Here is a 19,605-nt window from a genome sequence, read left to right on the forward strand (position 1 = left end):
GTATCATATCATGCCTTCCTTGGACTCGGTAATGGCTCATCTGCTGCCTCTACTCTCACCAGGATCTCCTCCAAAAACCCTTCCAAAAACTCGGTCACTCCACCACCCATACCCACGGGACACTCCTCATCACATCGTTGAATCTCATGGAGGATCCCCACAGCTTTGGCGGCCAATCTTCTGACCTTCTCATGGGTCTGAACTCTTTGTTGGTGCATTTCGGCTGCAGCGGAGGGGCCGAGTTGAGTAGTGCGTGCGAGTTCCTTCAACATATATGTTCGACGGTGCATGGCTGCCTCGAGTGCTGGAATGAGGACAGAGTCTAGTGCAGTAAGTCCTTGGTTGGGGTCTTGCTTTACATCAGCTCCTTGGTTCGGATCCTGTTGCCTAGTCTGTGCCGGTGTGTTGTTCGTTTTCGAGGATGTGCTATTTGGAGTCGCGGCTGTTGCAGCTTGGTGGCTGATCTTACTCGTCAAGGGCGGCAGCGGCTGCTGGTTGGTCATCGATGCTGTGGAAGGGGCTTGTGGAATGGAGGGAAGATCTTTCGGCGAGAAGGCGGGGAGGGGCTTTTGCCCGGTAGGCTTGGAAGTGGTCGGTGTTTCATTTTTCTGGAAGGGCGCGCCTCTGCCTGGATTTCCCTTGAAAGGTGGAATCTCTGGAATGAGCATGCGGGGCTTTTGCCCTGGCGGAGTTTGCCCTTCAGGTACCTGGGTCGTTGGACTGTCTCCCCCATTGATCTTCAAAAATCCCATGTCTTTGGCCAATTGCGCTTGGAAGGCCTTGTTATACTCATTGGATCCAGGGCTATCTTTATGTGGCAGTGATGGGCCACCCTTGTTAGCAAGAGGGGCGCCGGGGGTGTTGGGGGTGTTTGTAGACTGTGCAACGTGTATATGGATATAAGGGCCAGGAGCCTCGCTGGACGACGATCCAGTGCTCTTCGTTGGGGATGGTGGAAGCGGCACCTTGGCCGGGGTTGGAAAGGCAGATTTGACGGGCGATTTTTGAGGGGAGGATGGAGCCTTGAGTGTCTCGTCCCATTCAGACTTGCTTTTGCTAGTCGACATGTCAGTCGAGGCGCGGGCATTGGTGTCGGAATCGTTCATCGGGCGAAGTCCCACCGCTCGACCACCTGCTGGTCTCACGGTCCCAAAGTCCCAAAGATCTTCATTTTCCGAGGCTGAAGGGTAAGGCCCCCGGGACTCTTCTTCGTCCTCATCTTCGTCGTCTGAGGATCGGTTACCGCGAGTGGCCATGTATCTTTCATTTCTCTCGATGAGCTCGGTCAGGTAAGTCGTCTTCTTTGCCTTGCGCACGAAAGGGTGTTTCAATAGTTCCTTCGCCGACGGTCGCTCCCGAGGATCTCGTCTTAGACAGAGCTCAACAAAGTCCTTGAACGTCTTGGAGAAATTCCCATGCAAAGTTGGCGGAGGATTTTTAGGAATGAGAAACAACACTTTCATCGGATGTATGTCGGCATACGGAGGCTCTCCTTGCGCAAGCTCGATGGCCGTGATGCCCAGTGACCAGATGTCTGCTTTGTGATCATAGCCAGACTGCTTGATGACCTCGGGAGCCATCCAGAAGGGGGTGCCGACGAAGGTGTTTTTCTTGGTCATGGTAGCTGACAATTGTCCCGACACACCAAAGTCGGCCAGCTTCACTTGCCCATTCTGCCCCAGAAGAATGTTGGCGGCTTTGATGTCTCGATGTAATTTCTTGTCTGTATGCAAGTAGTCCAGACCCAGCAGCAGTTCGCGAATGATGATGCAGATGTAATCTTCGTGAATGTGGCCAGGTCTCATGAGGTCTGAGCAACTCCCACCAGAGCAAAATTCCATAATGATCCAGAGATCTGACCCCTTCAGGAACGAGCCATGATATTTGGTCACGTACGGAGACTGCAGCTCCGACAGTATAGATATTTCTTGTATGATGTCTTCAACTTCATCTTCAGCATTTTCCACATCGATGACCTTGATGGCCACGGCTTGCCCAGTCCGCTTGTCGACTCCTTTGTACACCTTTCCAAAGCTTCCACCTCCAATGCAATTTTGTTTGGTATAGAGTTCTTCGGGGTCCATCGCGGGGTGTTCGTGGGTTGTGAGCAGGGAGATGAAAAAGTCCTGGTGGCGTGGTCTGGGAGAGTCGAATCAAAGACAGTGAGGACTGTCGTGGTCTGAAGTCTCGTCAATGAAATCGAAGTCGTGAACTTGAGAACTGTCAACGTCAAGCGGCTGATCTTGCAAGGTGTCAGTGCACCGATCAGATCCTCAACGACAGGCGAAAACGGGGCTTGAGCTTCGTGTCAACAGCGTCGCTTTCGGTCGTCGTAAGGCTTCATAAATCATTGTCGGCATTGGGCATCTTCGTGGATGCACACAGAGCTATCAGGCTGTCGTCGCGGTGTTCTTCAATGGAAGTGAAGATGAAACGAACACCAGACTCTGTTGTTTACTCCTTGCCGCAAGTGGCGCGCCTCTCCATGGTCACTCCGATTGGCTGCTGCCATATTTCGATGTGCCCGCTTCTACAGTTCTACGCAAGACAACAGGCAATCCATTCAGGAACCGGCTTTCAATTCTTAGCTATGGTTTCATGTGATCCCTGCACAAGTTGTATAAGGTGACCAACGTACGTCCAGGCAGCACAGCCATTTGGCCAAATGGTATCTCTAGGTGCTCGTCCGAAACGCCTTGCAAGGCACCCCGCCGTATGGGCAGGTCATCTGATATCTTCATCCCTCGTTAAACTCCACCATGACCGTTCCATTCTTTAGGCCGGTATCCGCGACCGTTTGCTCTCGCGAATCAATGAGATTCTTACCCATGGAAACCAATTCGAAATCGACCCCTGCCTTGCCTTCCAGGGGTTCCGCTTTCAAGTACTCATAGATTCGTTGCACAGGATCATCTTCGGCGAATCGGCGAACAATCCTACCACCCGGGTGCCGGATCTGCACTCGCGTAATCCCTGGTCCAGCTGCAGGTTCGATATGAGGCCGATCTGAGGGGATCTGTGAAAAACCACTTGCGTCGCCGGCCACTTGGCCGTCCTCATCGACATCCATCGCCTCTGCTGACCGTAAATCACTGATACTCCGTGTGAGCTCATCTGGATCTTCTGCTGGCCGTGGGGGTGATTCCAATTGTTGAGTTTGTGACGCAAGACTGGCCTGCAACGCTCGTTCAAGCATTTCTTCCTCGGTTAGTTGATCGATGGATTTCTCTTGCTTGGCCTCGGACCTTCGTTTTGCAACGGGGTTGCGTGCGTTACTCTCCAGACTGTATCTGTCCAAGAATTCGTGTAGCTGCATCAGGAATTCAGGAGCCGACGGAACCTTTCGTGCCCACAGCTTGATTTGTTCACCTGTCCTGGGATCGACGATAGCAACGTGTGGGTATTCGTTTGAATCTTCATAAGTCGGAAAGTAGTATTGGACGTACTGTGCTGCTCTTGGGTCGTCTCTGTTGTATTGAAAGAAGATGAAGTTCTCCTTGATTGTGTCCACGATACCCTCGTTCTTCCACAAATCTCGATTCAGTGCTTGACAGTCGAAGATAGAAGGGTCTTGAATGTCGACCAATATCCATTTTTTCTGTTCTTTTCCTTCGTCTCTGGCATCTTCCCATTCGCCCTTGTACATCAGATCCCATGGTGGCTGAAATAGTCGTGCAAGTCGAGTCGCTCTTGATGATGCCTCGGAAGCCCCACCCGTCGACTGTGCAAGCACATTACGACCATCCTCCTCGACGTTGATGTCTCGGTCCCAGATACTTGACGGTGGGAGATGCTGGTTGAATATCCCGGCACGTGCTAGATTATTCAAGTCAGTTGAGAACAAAGGAATGCGGGAGTGATACTGACGTTGAACTCTCCTTCTTTCAAACGCCCGCATACGTGCTTCCACCGCCGCATTATATTCAGCACTAGATAGGGGAAGAGTGTTTGCTTCAGGGCCGACCAATGTCTCTGCTTGTCTTGCGATTGGTGCACGAATCTGTTCCTCAAGACCACCCTCTCCGTAGATCTCCTCTTGCAATCGCCTGGCCATTGCTTCGTCATCTTCAAAATCGGATGGTCCAGCTGGAAGCGATGAGGCATTCGTCTGTTGGGCTTTTCGATAACCGGTAACCTCCGGGTCATTGTCGTCTGAAATATGTTCGTCGGCGTCCAGATCGATAGGATCATGTTCACCGCCAGTTGGACGGGAAGCCGTTGGTCGCGGAGGGTGTGATGAAGAAGAACCAGCGAGATCTGCGCCCCCGTTTTCGAAATATAACTGCACCGCTTGGTTAGGATCACCATCAGCGAGCTGCACATATTGTGCCGCCAGTTCTGGGGTACTCCCAGTGACTGTCACAACCGTGGCTATCGCCTCGTCCATTGCGGGATACTATTGAGCGCCGATGAAGGTAGTTGCAGGTGTTCGATGGTCGAAGCGGTGGGATCGTGAAATAGAGGGTATTTGATGATTCAACTCCCTCAACAGCCTTTCAACGTGTGATGGTCTCTTGGAGAGGATCGGAATGAAGCATGATAGTGATGAGATGAGGAAAGAGTTCGCAATGGGTAGAAGAGTCACCGGGTTGAAACAGAATCTGGCATTTTGCAGGCAATCACTAATGTTTCGCTCACGGTGAGAGGGTCGGAGGCAAGGCGACGGTCGATATGACGAAGACGCACCAGTGGATGCATTGCGGGTGCAATGCACCGGCAGTGCAGTGGGACGTTCGATGACTGGAGATGCAAACCTGCCAAGGAAATGGCTTCATCAGCCACTGGCGCCAGCGCCAGCCAACAGCAGCCAGGTTTCAAATGACAAAAGCCCGCGTCCAGGCTGTACGGCGGAGCATGAAGACTACTACCGCGCGACGAGGAATCGTGGCTTGACGGGGTTTAAAGTGGCTGGAAGTGGGTCATTCCCACGACGCGTGAACTTGGCATTCTGTTAAGGCAGGAACGACCTGACTCGCGACTGCACCTTTCTGAGTCGTGCCTTCTCCAACTGCAACAGCGCCAGCAAAAGCAGCAACAACCACCTTAATGGCTGCTGCAGTACTAGGAAAGAGGTCTCGACGAGTGCTTGACGAGGAAGGTGCGTTGCTGTTCATTTCAGATCGCCATGGATTGCGTTGACTGGAGAATTCTACAGATATCGAGACTTCGATCCCCATCGCGAAACGACGAACGCGACGCTCTACACCACATATATATGAAGATGCAGCACGGCCAGATGTATTGGAGAAACGAGATACACAGTCCGGCTTGTCTGTAAGGACGCGTAACAGACGAGTGAAACATACCGTTCAAGACGAGGTGGTAAAAAACCAGACGGCCACAGCTCATTCCGTTCAGCAGGCCTCTTTGCATGCCTCAGGTATGCGGTCTTTTCCAAACGCGATCCATGATCTCAAGCTGATTATGCATTTCAGACGAAAATGTGCCTCCGCCAGCTGTTTGCACCCCATCAGCTACTCGGTTCAAGGATGTACTTGCAACCCATACTCCGAGCACGCCAAAACATCGCGTACGGCTTGTTGGACAACTGCTCACACCCCGGACATCACGTTCGTCCACGCCATCAAAGTCGCAAAATGTCTATGCTCAGGCCAGACAACTCTTCACCCAAGCAAGCAGCGGGAAAGTAATCGGTCGAGAGGCCGAACGAAGCCAATTGACAAGATTTATTTCCACCTCCCTTGAAGCCGGAACTGGTGGTTGCACTTACGTTAGTGGACCACCAGGCACAGGGAAAAGTGCATTGGTTCAGGAGATTTTGCAAGAGTATGGCGAGGAATCCGTCAAAGTCGCGACAATCAATTGCGTGGCACTGAAGTCTTCCACCGATGTTCTAATGGAATTTGCCCAAGCGTTCGGTTTCTCTGCCGGCAGCCACAAAGCAGCGAAGTCAAGCCTTACTAAGCTCTTCACCACCAAGACGGCCGACTCGAAGATGCACCTTGTCTTGCTTGACGAGATCGACACCCTTCTCAATGGCGACTGCGACGTGCTGTACAGCTTATTTGAATGGGCAATGCACCCCTTGTCGACCCTCATTCTGATTGGAATTGCCAATGCTCTTGACTTGACCGATCGCTTCTTACCACGACTGAAGCTGAGGAACCTCAAACCCAGGCTACTCCCATTTCTTCCCTACTCGGCTGAACAGATCTCCACCATAATCTCCGAGAAACTTCGGTCGTTGTTACCTGTTGGAACCACGGCCGCTGGAGACTTTGTCCCACTGATGCATCCTGCCGCCATCCAATTAAGCGGCAAGAAGATTGCGGCTCAGACTGGGGACTTACGTAAAGCTTTCAGTCTTGTTCGTCGTGCAATTGACCAGATTGAACAAGAAACACTCTTGAAAATGAACCGGGAACAGAGCATCACCCCGACCAAGCAACCACTTGCAGAGGTTTCGAACTTGAGAACCAATCTGACCCCGTCTCCTGTCAAACCAGACCACAGATCAGTCCTCGGTCAGCTTACAATGGAGACGGCGCCAAGAGCAAGTATTGGACTGGTTGCGAAAATTGCCTCGGGCATTTTCAACAACGGCACTCTATCTCGCCTGGGAGGACTGAACCTGCAGCAGAAAGCAGTACTGTGTTCCTTGGTTGCGTCAGAGAAGCGCCAATACCAAAGAAACCCTTACACGACACCATCAAAATCGTGGTCCAAGATCCCTACCATCAAAGGCCTGTTTGAAAAGTACGGCGTCCTTTGTAGACGTGATGACGGATTATTGCAGCCTCTAAAGACCACCGAGTTTCGAGATGTGGTTGCCAGCCTTGAGACTTTAGGGTTGGTACAAGAGGCTTCCGGGCGAAACTCGAGTTTGTCTACCCCATCCAAGACACCTTCTCGGACCGGAAGAGCAATGGATGACATGCAGGTGGTGAGCGCCGTCTCTGAAAAGGAGATGAGGGATAGCTTGAGTGGTCCAGGCTCTGATTTGCTCTCGAGGTTGTTGGATGACGATTAATGGCATGGGATCGGCGATTTGCATAGCAGGGGGACTTTTGCACAGAGTATCGCATCAGGGAGGATTGTTTGAACATGGGATGCGATTGCTGAGCCTTTGCAGCGATTGTGGAAATAGGTACGGATATGCAGTAAGCGAATTGCGTTCGTTATGGGCAACTGCGGATTGTCCCAGCATACGGAGTACTCCGTACTCTGTATCAGTGTATCCATACTCCAGAGTGTACTCCGTACCTAGTACTCGACATTCGAGGTGTGCAAAATGACGTAATGATTGTCTGTTTCAAGCTTTCGCTAAGCTTCTCCCCTGTACCAACTGCACCGCTGGGAGTGGCACAGGCAGCTGGCCGTCAACTACCTACTGGCACCCTAGTGAGAACCCTGAGCCAAGTGTCAGTGCCCTCCAAGCCTTGAATCCCGCGACGCGACAGGGGTCGTTGCTACTACTGGTACGACATGGCTTGGAAGCGTCGTCAGCCTCCCGAATTCAATGGAGCCCTGCGAAATGCACCCGACTCTTCCTCCACGGGGCTCCCGCCCTCTGCTTCTTCGTCCAAGCTACGTAGAGCTCTCTCTCACCTAATCCGTACTCCGTACTGCTAATGTAATCCTTCGTCTACGCGTCTTTCATCCCTCCGTAAGCCCTCTTCTCGGCCAATTTCCACCCGCATTTTGGCCCATGCCTGCGGGGCACCGCCAGAGCTGATACGAAGCGCGACACGATGGGAGACAACGATTCAGAGGCGCCAGTGTTGCGCCAGGGTCATCCGACAGACAAAATCGCTCCTAAGCTGGTCAACCAGGCCGACAAGCTCCAAGAGAAATACCAAGCGCAGGCAGGCGCAGGGAGCAGCGACAAGAAGAAAGGCCCTGCCGGAGGCTTCGACGACACTCCCCTACCACACGCGCCTCCGGGATATACGCTCAAAATCACGTTCCACAAGGCGGAGAATCTTCCATTTGCTGACCTACAAACCCTTTCATCCGATCCCTACGTCCTCGCCGTACTCCATACCGATTTACCCAAGAGACATAAACAAGACCCTGAGCTCACGCTCAGGACGCCGACGATACATCGAAATACCAATCCTGAATGGAACACGGAATGGATCGTTGCCAACGTTCCCAAGTCTGGGTTCTATCTGAAGTGTAGGTTGTACGACGAAGATCCCAGCGATCATGACGACCGACTTGGGAACGCACATGTTGTTGTCCATCAGATCGACGACAACTGGAAGGGTCTTTCGCATCAGTCGTTCAAGTTGAAGAAGCGCATGGGAAGCAAAAGAGCATACACGTTCCGGGGCGCTGCCGCTCTTGTCTCCAAACGCATCAAGATGGGTGGACATCTCATCGTCAGCGTTGAAAACCTGGGGAGGACTCAGGATGAGAATGGTGGGCGCGCATATACTCTTGGGCCTTTAGCATGGAGTCGTCATTTTTCTCCCATGATTGGGCGCCTGGTGGGTATCAAGGACACGGAACAAGGGCAAGATGGCAAGAAAACCGAGAAGTACAAGTATGTCGCAAGCCCAAGCATGATTCCAGTACCCGCTAACACGCCACTCTAGCTTTCAAGCCGTCCAACTGCAACTTCGTGGACCTATCCCAGCAGAACTATACCATCGATATGTGGAATTCAAGTCTTTCGTTGCAGGCATGTTCACCGCCCACTCCCTACGCGGCCGTCTCTTGAATCGCGCCCTCCACCACCAGCATGCTCGAATCTACAACTACGACCGCACCACCAAGTATGGTGCTTTCCAAGAGCCGTGCATTGATTTGACGAAACAGTTTTTGGAGTTCGTCCACTACGATGAAGGTGGACGGATCTTCACCTATGTTTTGACCTTGGACGCTCAACTACGCTTTACCGAGACGGGAAAAGAGTTTGGAGTCGACCTGCTCAGCAAGCACACCATGCACAGTGACGTTAGCATCTACATTGCTTTCAGTGGCGAGTTTTTCATTCGAAGAATCCGACACCCACAACAGCACAAGAAAGATAAAAATGTTGATCCGGCCTCCGGCACTCACCCTCCAGCGCCAGATCCCGAAGCTATCAAAAATGGTAACAACGACCATGACGACGGCGACAAGGAAGAGGATCAATCGACAACACAATCCAGGCCCCACGGAGAACCCTCGGACTATGAATTGATCATCGACAACGACAGCGGCACGTACCGACCTAACGCGAAAACGCTCCCTTTGCTCCGCCAGTTTCTGTCCCAGAACTTCCCCGGTTTGAAAGTGGTGACGCTCGATTGTCAAGCCGACGAGGAGAAGATGAAGAAGTTGAAGGACGAACAGCGCGAGCACAAGAAGCAGTCCGGTCAGCAAATCACGTACCTCCAGAATGTCAGTATGAGCAGTCTTAGCTCAAGTGACGAGGAACGGCTTGAAGCCCAGGCCGCCGATGGACAGCCGAAGGAGCACAAGTACAAGCATGAAGTGCACAAATTCATGGGCGGGGGCAAGGACCAGCACCATGATTTCGAGACAGAAGAGCCGGGGCATGCGGACGGAAATGCCGCGGAAAATGAGGCAAAAAGAGATGGCGAAGGCGGAGGGTAAGCAGGTATTGATAGCAATCCTGCTGGTCGGGATACGAGAGACAGCGATGACAACAATCCAGAAGACCGCGATCACAGCCACGGGAAATAGCACTGACACCACTGAATGCTGATGTGTGAGGTTGAACGGGTATCGACTTCGTCGAGTCCTTCTTTCTGCAGCGCCAGAGGGTGTGTCTAGCGGTAGGATCAGTATTAGGGGTTGATGCCGACATATCCTGTGGCTTGGTTGTTGGGACTTGTTTCTTTTGACCTGGACGTTGACGTGGTATTTTGGGTTGGCTTTGAAGTTGGTTATACCCTGGCCTTGTAATGAGAGGACATCAGTAATGCTATTACCTATTTATGCCTTAACTCTGGTCTTCGCAGTTGGATCATGGTTGTACATACCCGGTTTTGGGGTGTGATTAAGGTAGGCAGATAGGATGGCAATAGAGGCATGGAATGTATAATTCCGAGGAAGACCGTGTGGGCTTAAGGCTTAGGGGCTCGAACACACAAGCTACTGCATCGATCCACAGAAAGACCTCACCACGATCAAGGACAGACGCGTTGTGTCGGGCAGGATCTTGATACTGCCACAACCCTCTTTGTCACTGAATGCACTCATACAGCAACTTTTCAGTACCGTCGACAAAGATGAACTCGAATCCATCATCTCCAAGGACGAACAAGAGCATCTCACAAAGAATGTGCTGCGGCTGCCGTTCCTTTCAGCGCCCCTCAGCGGACTGACTGATCATCTCGTCACTCTGGCCCAAGGAACACATATCAATCCCAGTGTCAGGGCAAGTGGTCAAGGGCCAGGCCAACCCATCACAGAAGCGGTCGACCAAGGGCCCAACCCGCAGCCACGCTCCTCAGCAGCTACTAGTCCCGTTCAAGACGGCATGGCCCCCTGTCTTGGCGAGTTCTACGAAGTCTCCAGCAAGACTCCCGTCGCTGGCGCCTCAGCAGCGACAACCACAACCGTGGCAGCCCACACTGCTGGGAAGGATGATGTCAATGGACTCTCCGAGTTCATCCAACCGCCACCGAGCATAAATCAGCCAGCACTCCTCAACGCCCACTTTGTCAAACGCGAGTCGGCAACGGACCCCAAGTCTGGATGGCGTCCCACGACCGAGTGGGAAGATCCCATATGGGGATGGATTGTGGTCAACTACATTGACTATGGCATCCAGCTCTTCACCGCCCAAGGCATCTTCTACCGCGAGGTGAGGTTACCGGGAAGGGGAGCCGGCGGTCAAACAAGAGCCGATGCCAGTACGAAGTGGCTGCCCTTCAAGAAGACGGAGCAGCAGCCCGATTCAACGGCCCAGCTGGACAAATTAATCACGCAGCTCACGGCCGAGGACGGCGTGTATCTGCAGGCTTTCCTAGACATGATCAATGGAGCCCTGAAACAGTCGGGCCCTGCCCCCGGGGAGTACGCCGAGGCCTTGAATTGCATCGTGGGGAGGCCGCTGGCTCTGGTCAACATGGGTTGGTCCTTGGAACTGTCGATGCCACCAAACAAGAACTAATCAACCATCATCGGCAAGGACCCGGAGAGATATCTCCTTGACCCGAAACACTCTGATGCAGACAACTCTGATGCAGACAACTCTGATGCAGACAACTCTGATGCAGACGACTCCTACCGGTTCCCCATCAAGCTCGGAGACTCTCATCGCGAGTATGACGGCCTAGTTGGCTATTTCCCCCAGATTGACCGGTCCAAGTCCACCAATCCTCCAGACGACGGCAACTTGCCCCTAAACGACGAATTTGATCTCACCAAGCTATACACCTACTTCGGACTCGATCAGAAGCCCGACGTGCCCGGTGTAACCCCCGGTATCTACCCCCTTCGCGCGCTCAACCACGATTCCTACCCTCGCCTTCAACCCTACTGGCTTGATCCCGCGGCCTACCAAACCCTCGATCCTGCCAGCACTCCACCAAGCACCTGCCGCCAGCTACGCCCGCGCCTCCAATGACGCACTACAAGTCTTCGCCGCCATTCTGGACCCCTTCCAGCCCATCCACGGCTCCTCCAGTTTCCTGTCCATCAAAGAACTCAAACTGCTCGACTGGACCTGGCAGCAGGCCCTCAACCACATGGCCGCCTTCCTCCACATGGGTCCCGCTGATGGTGATGAGGGACGTGCCGGACTTTGATCCAAGCTACAAGCTCCGAGCGGATTACTGGTTGAGCGGCGAGCAGAAGGTCTACGACAAAGATGACGGTCGATGTGCTGCCTACCAGTTTGTCCGAGTGGAATTGGTTGCAACCATATTATCGGGATGTCAGCCCCGAGTAGCAGAAGACGGGTGAAGCGCCGAAGAAGGGGACAGTGATGAGAGAACGAAATTCATGCCTATCAAGGTCGGGAGGATGGATGCTTGACCGAGGTTTGAGAGGGCGCCGTATACGGCTATCGAGGGATATTTGCAGATGCGGAAAAGTGTCGTTGATGATAGGTAGGGATGGTGAGAGGGGACTATAGACATCTATCTAGGTACAGGACATGACTGTCGTTGTATATAGCTGGTCGAACATGTCAGCATATGAGAGTATTGTCTTCTTCATCCAGCTCCTGTCTTGCATTTCCCCCAATCTACATCCCTACTCCTCCACTTGTTCTTCTAGCCGCTACTATCCATCGAAAGGTTCATAAAGGTCAAAGACAAGGGACGGTTCGTTCGACGGGGGGCAGAAAAGTGGTCGAAGGCTGACTTCTCGCTGGCGCTGCAACTGCACGCGTGAGAGTGTGAAAGTGAGCGACAGGAGGGTGAGGGGCTCTAAAAGCGGCATGCTCGGAATGAGTCGCGTGCGAGATCCGAGCCGTGTCTCTAAGTGCCAAGCACGCAGCTGATGAGCCTCGGCATCTCGCATCTCGCATCTCGTATTTCTGGCAAGACTGCGGCTGTGGGTGCAGGCTGCGCATAGAGGCGGATGGCAAATCAAGCTCTCCTCACTGTTGTAATGAATCCAAAGAACATGGAAGAACACCCACTCGACTCCGGCCTATCAATCGAACACGAATGCGAATGCATTCTTGGTGGATGAAGCACGCCGCCCACTCCGACTCCGTAATAATTCCGCCAGCTTCCTCTTCCTCTTCCTCCATAAATTCCAAACTCGCCCCAGGGCGGACGGAGAACTACGACTTGCTACTACTCCGTCCATACTACTAAACCTCCATCCATCTCTCGCTTCCTCGCTCCCTCGCTCCCTCCCTCTCTCTCTCTCTCTGTGTACGGATACAAATTTCGCCTTCCCTGCCATTCACACCCAGGTGGACCGGAGAGCACCCACAATTGTTCCCGAAGTCAAGTGCTTGCTCGCGTCTATATCCCTGTCGCCCACCCTTCCCTCGGTTTGGTGCTGTCGGTTCGGGTTCAGCTCTGATCTTGGTCATCTTGGTTCTGTTGTAGGGCTCAGACAACCAGCTCAGCCCAGCTCGGATCTGGTTATTCTGTTGCGGCGTACGAGGATCTTGGGAGAGGCGCGGATCTGATCGACCTGCTTAGTCTGTGGAGATTGTCGTGTGATCCGACAGGAGGAACGAAGCCAGCCAGCGCGCGAATCGAGCGTGGAGATCTGCGGTTTTTGTGAAAAGGCGCACGACAACAACCAGAATCTATCTGAACTACAGGACTTTTCTCCGTGCATACCTGCATCTTGAACCGCAATCACCGTGCGCTTACATCACTTGTTGCCACCATGCCCATCAAGTCCAATTTCCCCGACCTCGACCTGAAGGTCACCGACATTTTTTCCTTCCTCTTCAATCGCAAAGACCGGCAGTTCCCCGATGATCAAAGTAAGTTCGAATCCAGCATAAGCACACTCTCAAGATGTGATGTGTGGTCCAAGTTTCCTGTCGAGAAACGACGCGAATCACCCGGTCTTCTGGAGCTCTGTTGCTAACTGGTTTGTCCACAATAGTCATCTTCCAGGACGCCGACAACCTCGACCGCCAATATACCTATACCCAACTCAGACAGTTGAGCATTGACTTTGGCAAAGGTCTCAAATCCAACCATGGCTTCCGCAAAGGCGATGTGCTGGGTCTGTTCGTGCCCAACGACATTGAAGTCCCCCCGGTTGTGCTCGGCACCCTTTGGGCAGGTGGGGTCGTGTCCCCGGCCAATCCAGGCTATACCGTCGCCGAACTGGTGTATCAACTCAAAGACTCGGGAGCACGTGTGCTGGTCACGCATCTGAGCGTGCTGGACAACGCGCGTAAGGCAGCCGCCGAAGTAGGCATTCCCGAATCCGACATTCTGCTCCTGGGCAAGGATGGAGACCCGGGGCGCAAGTTCAAGCATTGGTCAGCCGTCCGCAACTTGGAAGGTACTGTCCGTTGGAAATCGCCCAAGATCGATCCGAAAACCGACCTGGCATTTCTAGTCTACTCGTCCGGCACGACAGGCCGGCCGAAAGGTGTCAAGCTCACACACCACAACATGACATCCAACATGGAGCAAATCCATGCTACCGAGGGCTGGCTGACGTGGAACGGATCCAAGAGCGTGCCCGGCATCCCGGATGCCCCCAAGGGCAAAGGTGACAAGGTCCTGGCGTCTCTGCCGTTCTTCCACATCTATGGGCTCAACCTACTCGTACTCTCGCCCATCTTTTCGGGCGTGCACCACTTGGTTCTTGCGCGGTTCGAGCTGGAGAAATGGTGCCGGCTGGTACAAGACCAACAAGTTACCTTCAGCTACATCGTACCACCCATCGTGCTGCTCCTGTGCAAGGCGCCCGTGGTGGGCAAGTACGACTTGAGCTCGCTGCGCATGACCAATTCCGGCGCGGCCCCGCTGACCCGGGACCTCGTGGAGACGCTGTATAAACGCAAAGGCGTGCGGGTCAAGCAAGGGTACGGGCTCAGCGAGACGAGTCCGACCATCTTCATACAGCGGTGGGAAGACTGGCTAGACTCGGTCGGCTCAACGGGATGGATGGTGCCCAACCTCGAGGCCAAGTTCTGCGCCGTGCCCGGGCCAGGCCAGGAGAGCGACGGCAACAAAGAAGTGCCCCGCGGCCAGGTGGGCGAGCTGTACGTGCGCGGACCGAACGTGTTTGTCGGGTACCATAACAATCAGGCTGCCACGGTCGAGTGTCTGGACCAGGACGGCTGGTTCCGTACCGGCGACGTCGGCTTCATGGACGATAAGGGCAACTTGACCATCACGGACCGCGTCAAGGAGCTTATCAAATACAAAGGCTTCCAGGTGCCGCCGGCCGAGCTGGAGGGATACCTGGCCAACCATGAGCTGGTGGACGATGTTGCTGTGGTGGGCGTCGACAGCGCCGAGCTGGGCACCGAAGTGCCTCGCGCCTACGTGGTGCGCAAGGGCGGGCTCCAGGCGGTCAAGCCCAAGGACGCCCAGGAGATCATCACCTGGCTGAATGGCAAGGTGGCCAACCATAAAAAACTGCGAGGCGGACTCAAGTTCGTCGATGCTGTCCCTAAGAGTGTCAGCGGGAAGATCTTGAGGAGGGTGCTGAAAGAGTCGGCCCAGAAGGAGTTTAAGGCGGAAGAGCAGGCCAAGTTGAAGGCCAAGTTGTAAGGCTTGTCGAAAATGCCGGTGGAGGCCGGGAAGTCAACCGCCTCGTTTCTAGAAAGACGAGGTGTGGCGGACTGCTCTCCAACAGGAGAGATCAGTCATCTGGTTTTCTCCCTCTCCTGTTTTTTCAGGAGCACGCGAAGGCCAAGATGTCTACGTTCTTCAAAATATGTTTGTGTCTGATCCAGTAGTACGAGTAGTGTATAGCAGGTAGCACCAATCATACATATCAGGAGCCTCGCCGCGTCCATCAATCGTGGGATTACGTGGCCTCCTAAGCCTTCCAAGGTTGGCTAGGTATGTACTCCGTACATGTATGGTCTTCACAACTACCTAAGAATGAGAGCTATCCGAATCCCACCACTTACAGTCGGACTGCCTAGTCCTCCGTACTCCGTACTGTGTCCGTCTCGAGCAAAACCTTCAGCGTTGAGATGACGTGAAAAACTCGGTCGAGGTCTCTTCTCCCCGGTCATCGTGAGGACAGTTGACAGTGGACACTACTCGACGTAGCTCTCACCATGTGGGCGCAGTCCACGGTGGAATCGAGTGCCAATGGCCGATATCCGCGCGGACTCTAGTCACCCCCGCATACGCATACACCAAGCATGGTTTCATCAGCTCAGTCCTAAATGGGATAATGAGAAACAGCCCGCGAAGGATGATCTCTGCTAGTGAGAAACAGCCCGCGAAGGATGACCTCTGCTAGCTGGAATCCGTCCAAGAAATCGCCGAGCAACTGGAAACATGTCTGTCAGAGGCGGCTGTCCAGCCCAGCCATCCCTCAAGAGGACTGACTGTTTGAGGACGGTCCTCAGCCTGGCATGCCAACAACCCTTGAAGCCTGTCCTGACTGGGATTGCTCGGTACAGAGAACTCCGTACGAAGGACCCGTACTGTGTGCTATTTCTTTTTCCAGACTTCATCTGCAAAAACAAGCGGCAGATCGCGTCGGCAGCAGCGCAGGGGCAGGGGCAAGGGTTGCGGGTTGGATTGCGGATTGCGGCTTCCTGCAGCTGAAACCAGACTTCTGCGTACGGAGTACTCGTACAGTAGATGGCGGGGGTTTTTGGCCTAAGGCCAGGTGTAAGGAGTACATGCGAGTACGGATCCTGCTCACGGCATCTACAAGGAGAGGAGGGTGGTGGTGGTTGCATAAAAGCTGACCTTCGGAGTACGGATCCTCCGTACCTGCAGAGCAGTGTCACTGTGAACACAGGGAACGTCGGGTGAAAGCGGCATCTGCTCTGTCTCTAGGTACCTACCTATTTAGGTCTGTCTGTATGGAGTAGCATGAAACATGAAACACTGAAACACTGAAGCGGTTATCGTTCGCGGCTAACCTGGGAGTAATATGGGTACGTTGCTACCTCGCTACCGCCCCTACATACGAGTAGAACATCCACGTACGAGTACGGATACTCGTATGTACATACTCGGTCCAAAAGGTACTCCGTATGCAGTCTCCCTGGGAGAGGAGCAGGGATCAAGGTCCAGCAGGCACAGGCACAGGTCCTGTAGCGAGTGCTCTATGTCATACTGTAGGACCTGAAGATGCTTCTACGGATTTCGGAGTACTGAACCTAAGGCATACGCATTGGTACAGTACCAACCTATTCGGTGTAGTATGTAGTATCCGTCCTCTGTACAGAGTACTCTACCCACCAACGCTACCTACCTACCACCTAAGGTAGTACCTGGCATAGAATACGAGGTAAGGTATAGTGCTCACAAAGAACTACTAACAGAGTATGGTATGTATGTACTCCGTACCCCGGACTAATTACTATAACACTCCGTTCAAGCTGACAGCTGGGCTGGTGCTCTCCATGTGTCCAGGACAGGCGCAGAACCCCCCCTTCCGCTGGGCCGCGGACCTCTAGGCGCTGATCCAAGGGCTGCTTAGGCGTTAGCCCAACGGCTTGGGCTTAGGGGCCCCTGGCGTGGAAGACAGGGGAGGCCCTTGACCAGTTCCCGCCTAGACAGGCCCATTAGTATAGGCTGCACCAGGCCCAAGGATCCCTCCGTTGTGTTTGTATGTAATCTGCACGGCTGCTCCCTTGATTCCCGCGCGGCGATTCCGCCCTGGTGCCAATGGCCTAATAATAAAAAAAGCTGTATTGGCCAGGGTCTTTGCCCGGAAGCCTCAGGCCCCTAAGCCTTAGTTAAGCCCTAAGCCCCTAAGCCCTTAGCTTCAGGCTCAGGCTTAACCTTAGGCTTAGGGGCCTTAGGGCCTTGAGCGAACTTGTCCCGCCTCCCAGCTCCCAGCTCATAGCTCCCAGCTCATAGCTCCCAGCTCCCAGCTCCCGCCGTGACCTCCACCTCCACCTCCTACCTCCCATCCGAAGTTTCACATTCTGTAACATGCGACACTCGCCGCACTTTCGACTTTCGACGAACGCCGCAAACGGAGCCTGCGAACAAACCGGTCGGGCATCATTTTCTATCATTTCCCACTTCCATTTCCACCGTCACAGTCACAAGCCTTCGGCCCCCTTCGACCTCGGAACAAGAGAGACACATGCACCACCGTCGCTTCGAGATCATGTTATAACACCACACCCAGACTCAGACCCAAACCACCTCCCCCCATCCTTCGTTGAACGATCCTTTTTCCTCCCAGCTCCCTGTACTCGTCGCACCCACCACTACTCTGAACACGACACAGCGCCACCGGTACTATCAACCTGAACCTCGAGCACACTCGAAGCTTTTCACATTAGATTTTCTCTTACCATCCTACCATGGCTCCCTCGTCCGAGTCCCGCTCCATCTCGACGGACAAATCTCGTGCCTACAGCACCTCGTCCTCGTTCAACCTGACGGTGCTGATATCCGGGTCCGGGACCAACCTACAAGCCCTCATCGACGCCTGCGGCCAGTCCCCTTCAGGAGACAGCGGCCCTCGGACCCTACCCCAAGCCCAGATCACCCATGTGATATCGAACCGGCGTGATGCGTACGGCCTGGTTCGCGCCGAAGAAGCCAACATTCCCACGACGTACCACAACCTCGTCGCATACAAGAAGAAACACGCCAACACCGAAGCCGGCGTCCAGGCAGCGAGAAGGGAATACGACGCCGATTTGGCGCAGAAAATCCTCACCCACATCCCATCTCCGGATCTCGTGGTTTGTGCGGGCTGGATGCACATTCTGTCGCCGGTCTTTGTCAACGCGCTGGCCGCGGCAAATGTGCCCATCATCAACCTCCATCCGGCGTTGCCTGGCCAGTTCAACGGCGCCAATGCCATCGGGCGCGCATACGAGGCCTTCCAGCGCGGCCAAATCTCCAAGACCGGCCTCATGGTCCATTATGTCGTCGACGAGGTGGATATGGGCCAGCCCGTCCTGGTCAAAGAGATCGACTTCAAGTCTGGGGAGAGCCAAGATGACCTCGAACAGAGAATGCACCAAGCAGAGTGGCAGCTCCTCGTCGAAGCTACAGGTAAAGTGCTAGCCGAGCTGGAAGGGAAGAGACGAACCGAGGCCTGAAATCGGAATGAGTTTGGCTTGGTGCTTGGTGCTTTCAAGCTGGTCACCTCTTAAAATCAAGCTAGCCATCTCCTAAACTCAAGCTGGCCTGGCCACCACCTAGTTTAGGAGGAGAGGAAAATCTTGAGTATTTGGGACGGGTCATGGAGGACGGAACATGGTCTACAATTCTACAACAGAAAAACACCTCTATTCATATGTGGGTGGCTAAAAGTCGATTATGCGATGAGAACCAGCGAGGTGTTGATTCTTGTGGCTGTTCAGTGGTGGTTTTTGTCTGTGGATTTGGGATTGGGATTGGGATTGGGATTTTGACGTCTTGGAGTCTTGGAGGGAGCTCCATTACTATGCTATGCTATGCTATGCTATGCTATACTTGCAGTTGTAGTGTGTAGTGTGTGGTATGTAGTATGGCAAGAATGGAATGGAATGGAAACACGAGTGGATAGTATATAGGATCTGGTGTCTAGTGTTTTCTGTTCTGTTTTCTGTTCTGTTTTCTTCCATTCTGCTTTACGGCCTGCCTCGCGAACGGAAAGGAAGTTCTGCCTCCCACCGCCCACTTCCCACCGCTGAGTCGCGTAGAGTAGACCAGACTAGAGCGAAACAAAGATAAAGATAAAGTAGCGGCGAAGTAGAACAGACTAGATAGACAGTGCCGGACAGAGCAGAGCAGATGGACAGGACCGGATAGAGTAGAGTAGAGTAGATCAACAGTGCTGGAAAGGGTAGAGTAGAGTAGATCAGCAGTGCTGGAAAGGGTAGAGTAGAGCAGATCAACAGTGCCAGACAGAGCAGAGCAGAGCAGAGCAGAACAGAGGCCAGTCATGCTAGTATTGATATCATAATTTATCATTCATATCCCATCATGGCGAGCTGAATACAAGTAGGCCAAGACTAAGGCTCACAATCGATCAGTGACCTCGAACGAGCTTGACTACTGTAAAGCCTTATGGACTTAGACCAACTAAGGTACAGAC

General features: G+C 53.5%; 7 protein-coding genes across 7 annotated transcripts; 5 read left to right on the plus strand and 2 right to left on the minus strand.

The window, feature by feature from the left end:
- Positions 1-8: 8 nt before the first annotated feature.
- A1O3_08618 (STE/STE20/YSK protein kinase) lies at positions 9-2,084 on the minus strand (the record flags this gene model as incomplete). Its single annotated transcript, XM_007738715.1, has 1 exon — positions 9-2,084. The coding sequence occupies one exon, from the start codon at positions 2,082-2,084 to the stop codon at positions 9-11; it is 2,076 nt and encodes a 691-aa protein (XP_007736905.1).
- A 653-nt stretch (positions 2,085-2,737) lies between these two features.
- Positions 2,738-4,387, minus strand: A1O3_08619 (uncharacterized protein; the record flags this gene model as incomplete). The annotated part of the gene is made up of 2 exons (XM_007738716.1): positions 2,738-3,816; positions 3,868-4,387. 2 exons carry the CDS (start codon positions 4,385-4,387, stop codon positions 2,738-2,740), a joined length of 1,599 nt encoding a protein of 532 aa, XP_007736906.1.
- Positions 4,388-5,046: 659 nt separating this feature from the next.
- Positions 5,047-6,991, plus strand: A1O3_08620 (uncharacterized protein; the record flags this gene model as incomplete). The annotated part of the gene is made up of 3 exons (XM_007738717.1): positions 5,047-5,098; positions 5,156-5,380; positions 5,436-6,991. 3 exons carry the CDS (start codon positions 5,047-5,049, stop codon positions 6,989-6,991), a joined length of 1,833 nt encoding a protein of 610 aa, XP_007736907.1.
- Positions 6,992-7,712: 721 nt separating this feature from the next.
- A1O3_08621 (uncharacterized protein) lies at positions 7,713-9,567 on the plus strand (the record flags this gene model as incomplete). The annotated part of the gene is made up of 2 exons (XM_007738718.1): positions 7,713-8,509; positions 8,562-9,567. 2 exons carry the CDS (start codon positions 7,713-7,715, stop codon positions 9,565-9,567), a joined length of 1,803 nt encoding a protein of 600 aa, XP_007736908.1.
- Positions 9,568-9,942: 375 nt separating this feature from the next.
- Positions 9,943-11,729, plus strand: A1O3_08622 (uncharacterized protein; the record flags this gene model as incomplete). The annotated part of the gene is made up of 4 exons (XM_007738719.1): positions 9,943-9,978; positions 10,088-11,051; positions 11,154-11,405; positions 11,503-11,729. 4 exons carry the CDS (start codon positions 9,943-9,945, stop codon positions 11,727-11,729), a joined length of 1,479 nt encoding a protein of 492 aa, XP_007736909.1.
- Positions 11,730-13,278: 1,549 nt separating this feature from the next.
- On the plus strand, positions 13,279-15,134 carry A1O3_08623 (uncharacterized protein; the record flags this gene model as incomplete). Its single annotated transcript, XM_007738720.1, has 2 exons — positions 13,279-13,378; positions 13,504-15,134. The coding sequence occupies 2 exons, from the start codon at positions 13,279-13,281 to the stop codon at positions 15,132-15,134; spliced, it is 1,731 nt and encodes a 576-aa protein (XP_007736910.1).
- Positions 15,135-17,875: 2,741 nt separating this feature from the next.
- Positions 17,876-18,625, plus strand: A1O3_08624 (phosphoribosylglycinamide formyltransferase; the record flags this gene model as incomplete). The annotated part of the gene is made up of 1 exon (XM_007738721.1): positions 17,876-18,625. The coding sequence occupies one exon, from the start codon at positions 17,876-17,878 to the stop codon at positions 18,623-18,625; it is 750 nt and encodes a 249-aa protein (XP_007736911.1).
- Positions 18,626-19,605: the final 980 nt, after the last annotated feature.

This window comes from Capronia epimyces (assembly GCF_000585565.1).
Source record: "Capronia epimyces CBS 606.96 chromosome Unknown aczIQ-supercont1.8, whole genome shotgun sequence".
Classification (NCBI taxonomy): domain Eukaryota; kingdom Fungi; phylum Ascomycota; class Eurotiomycetes; order Chaetothyriales; family Herpotrichiellaceae; genus Capronia; species Capronia epimyces.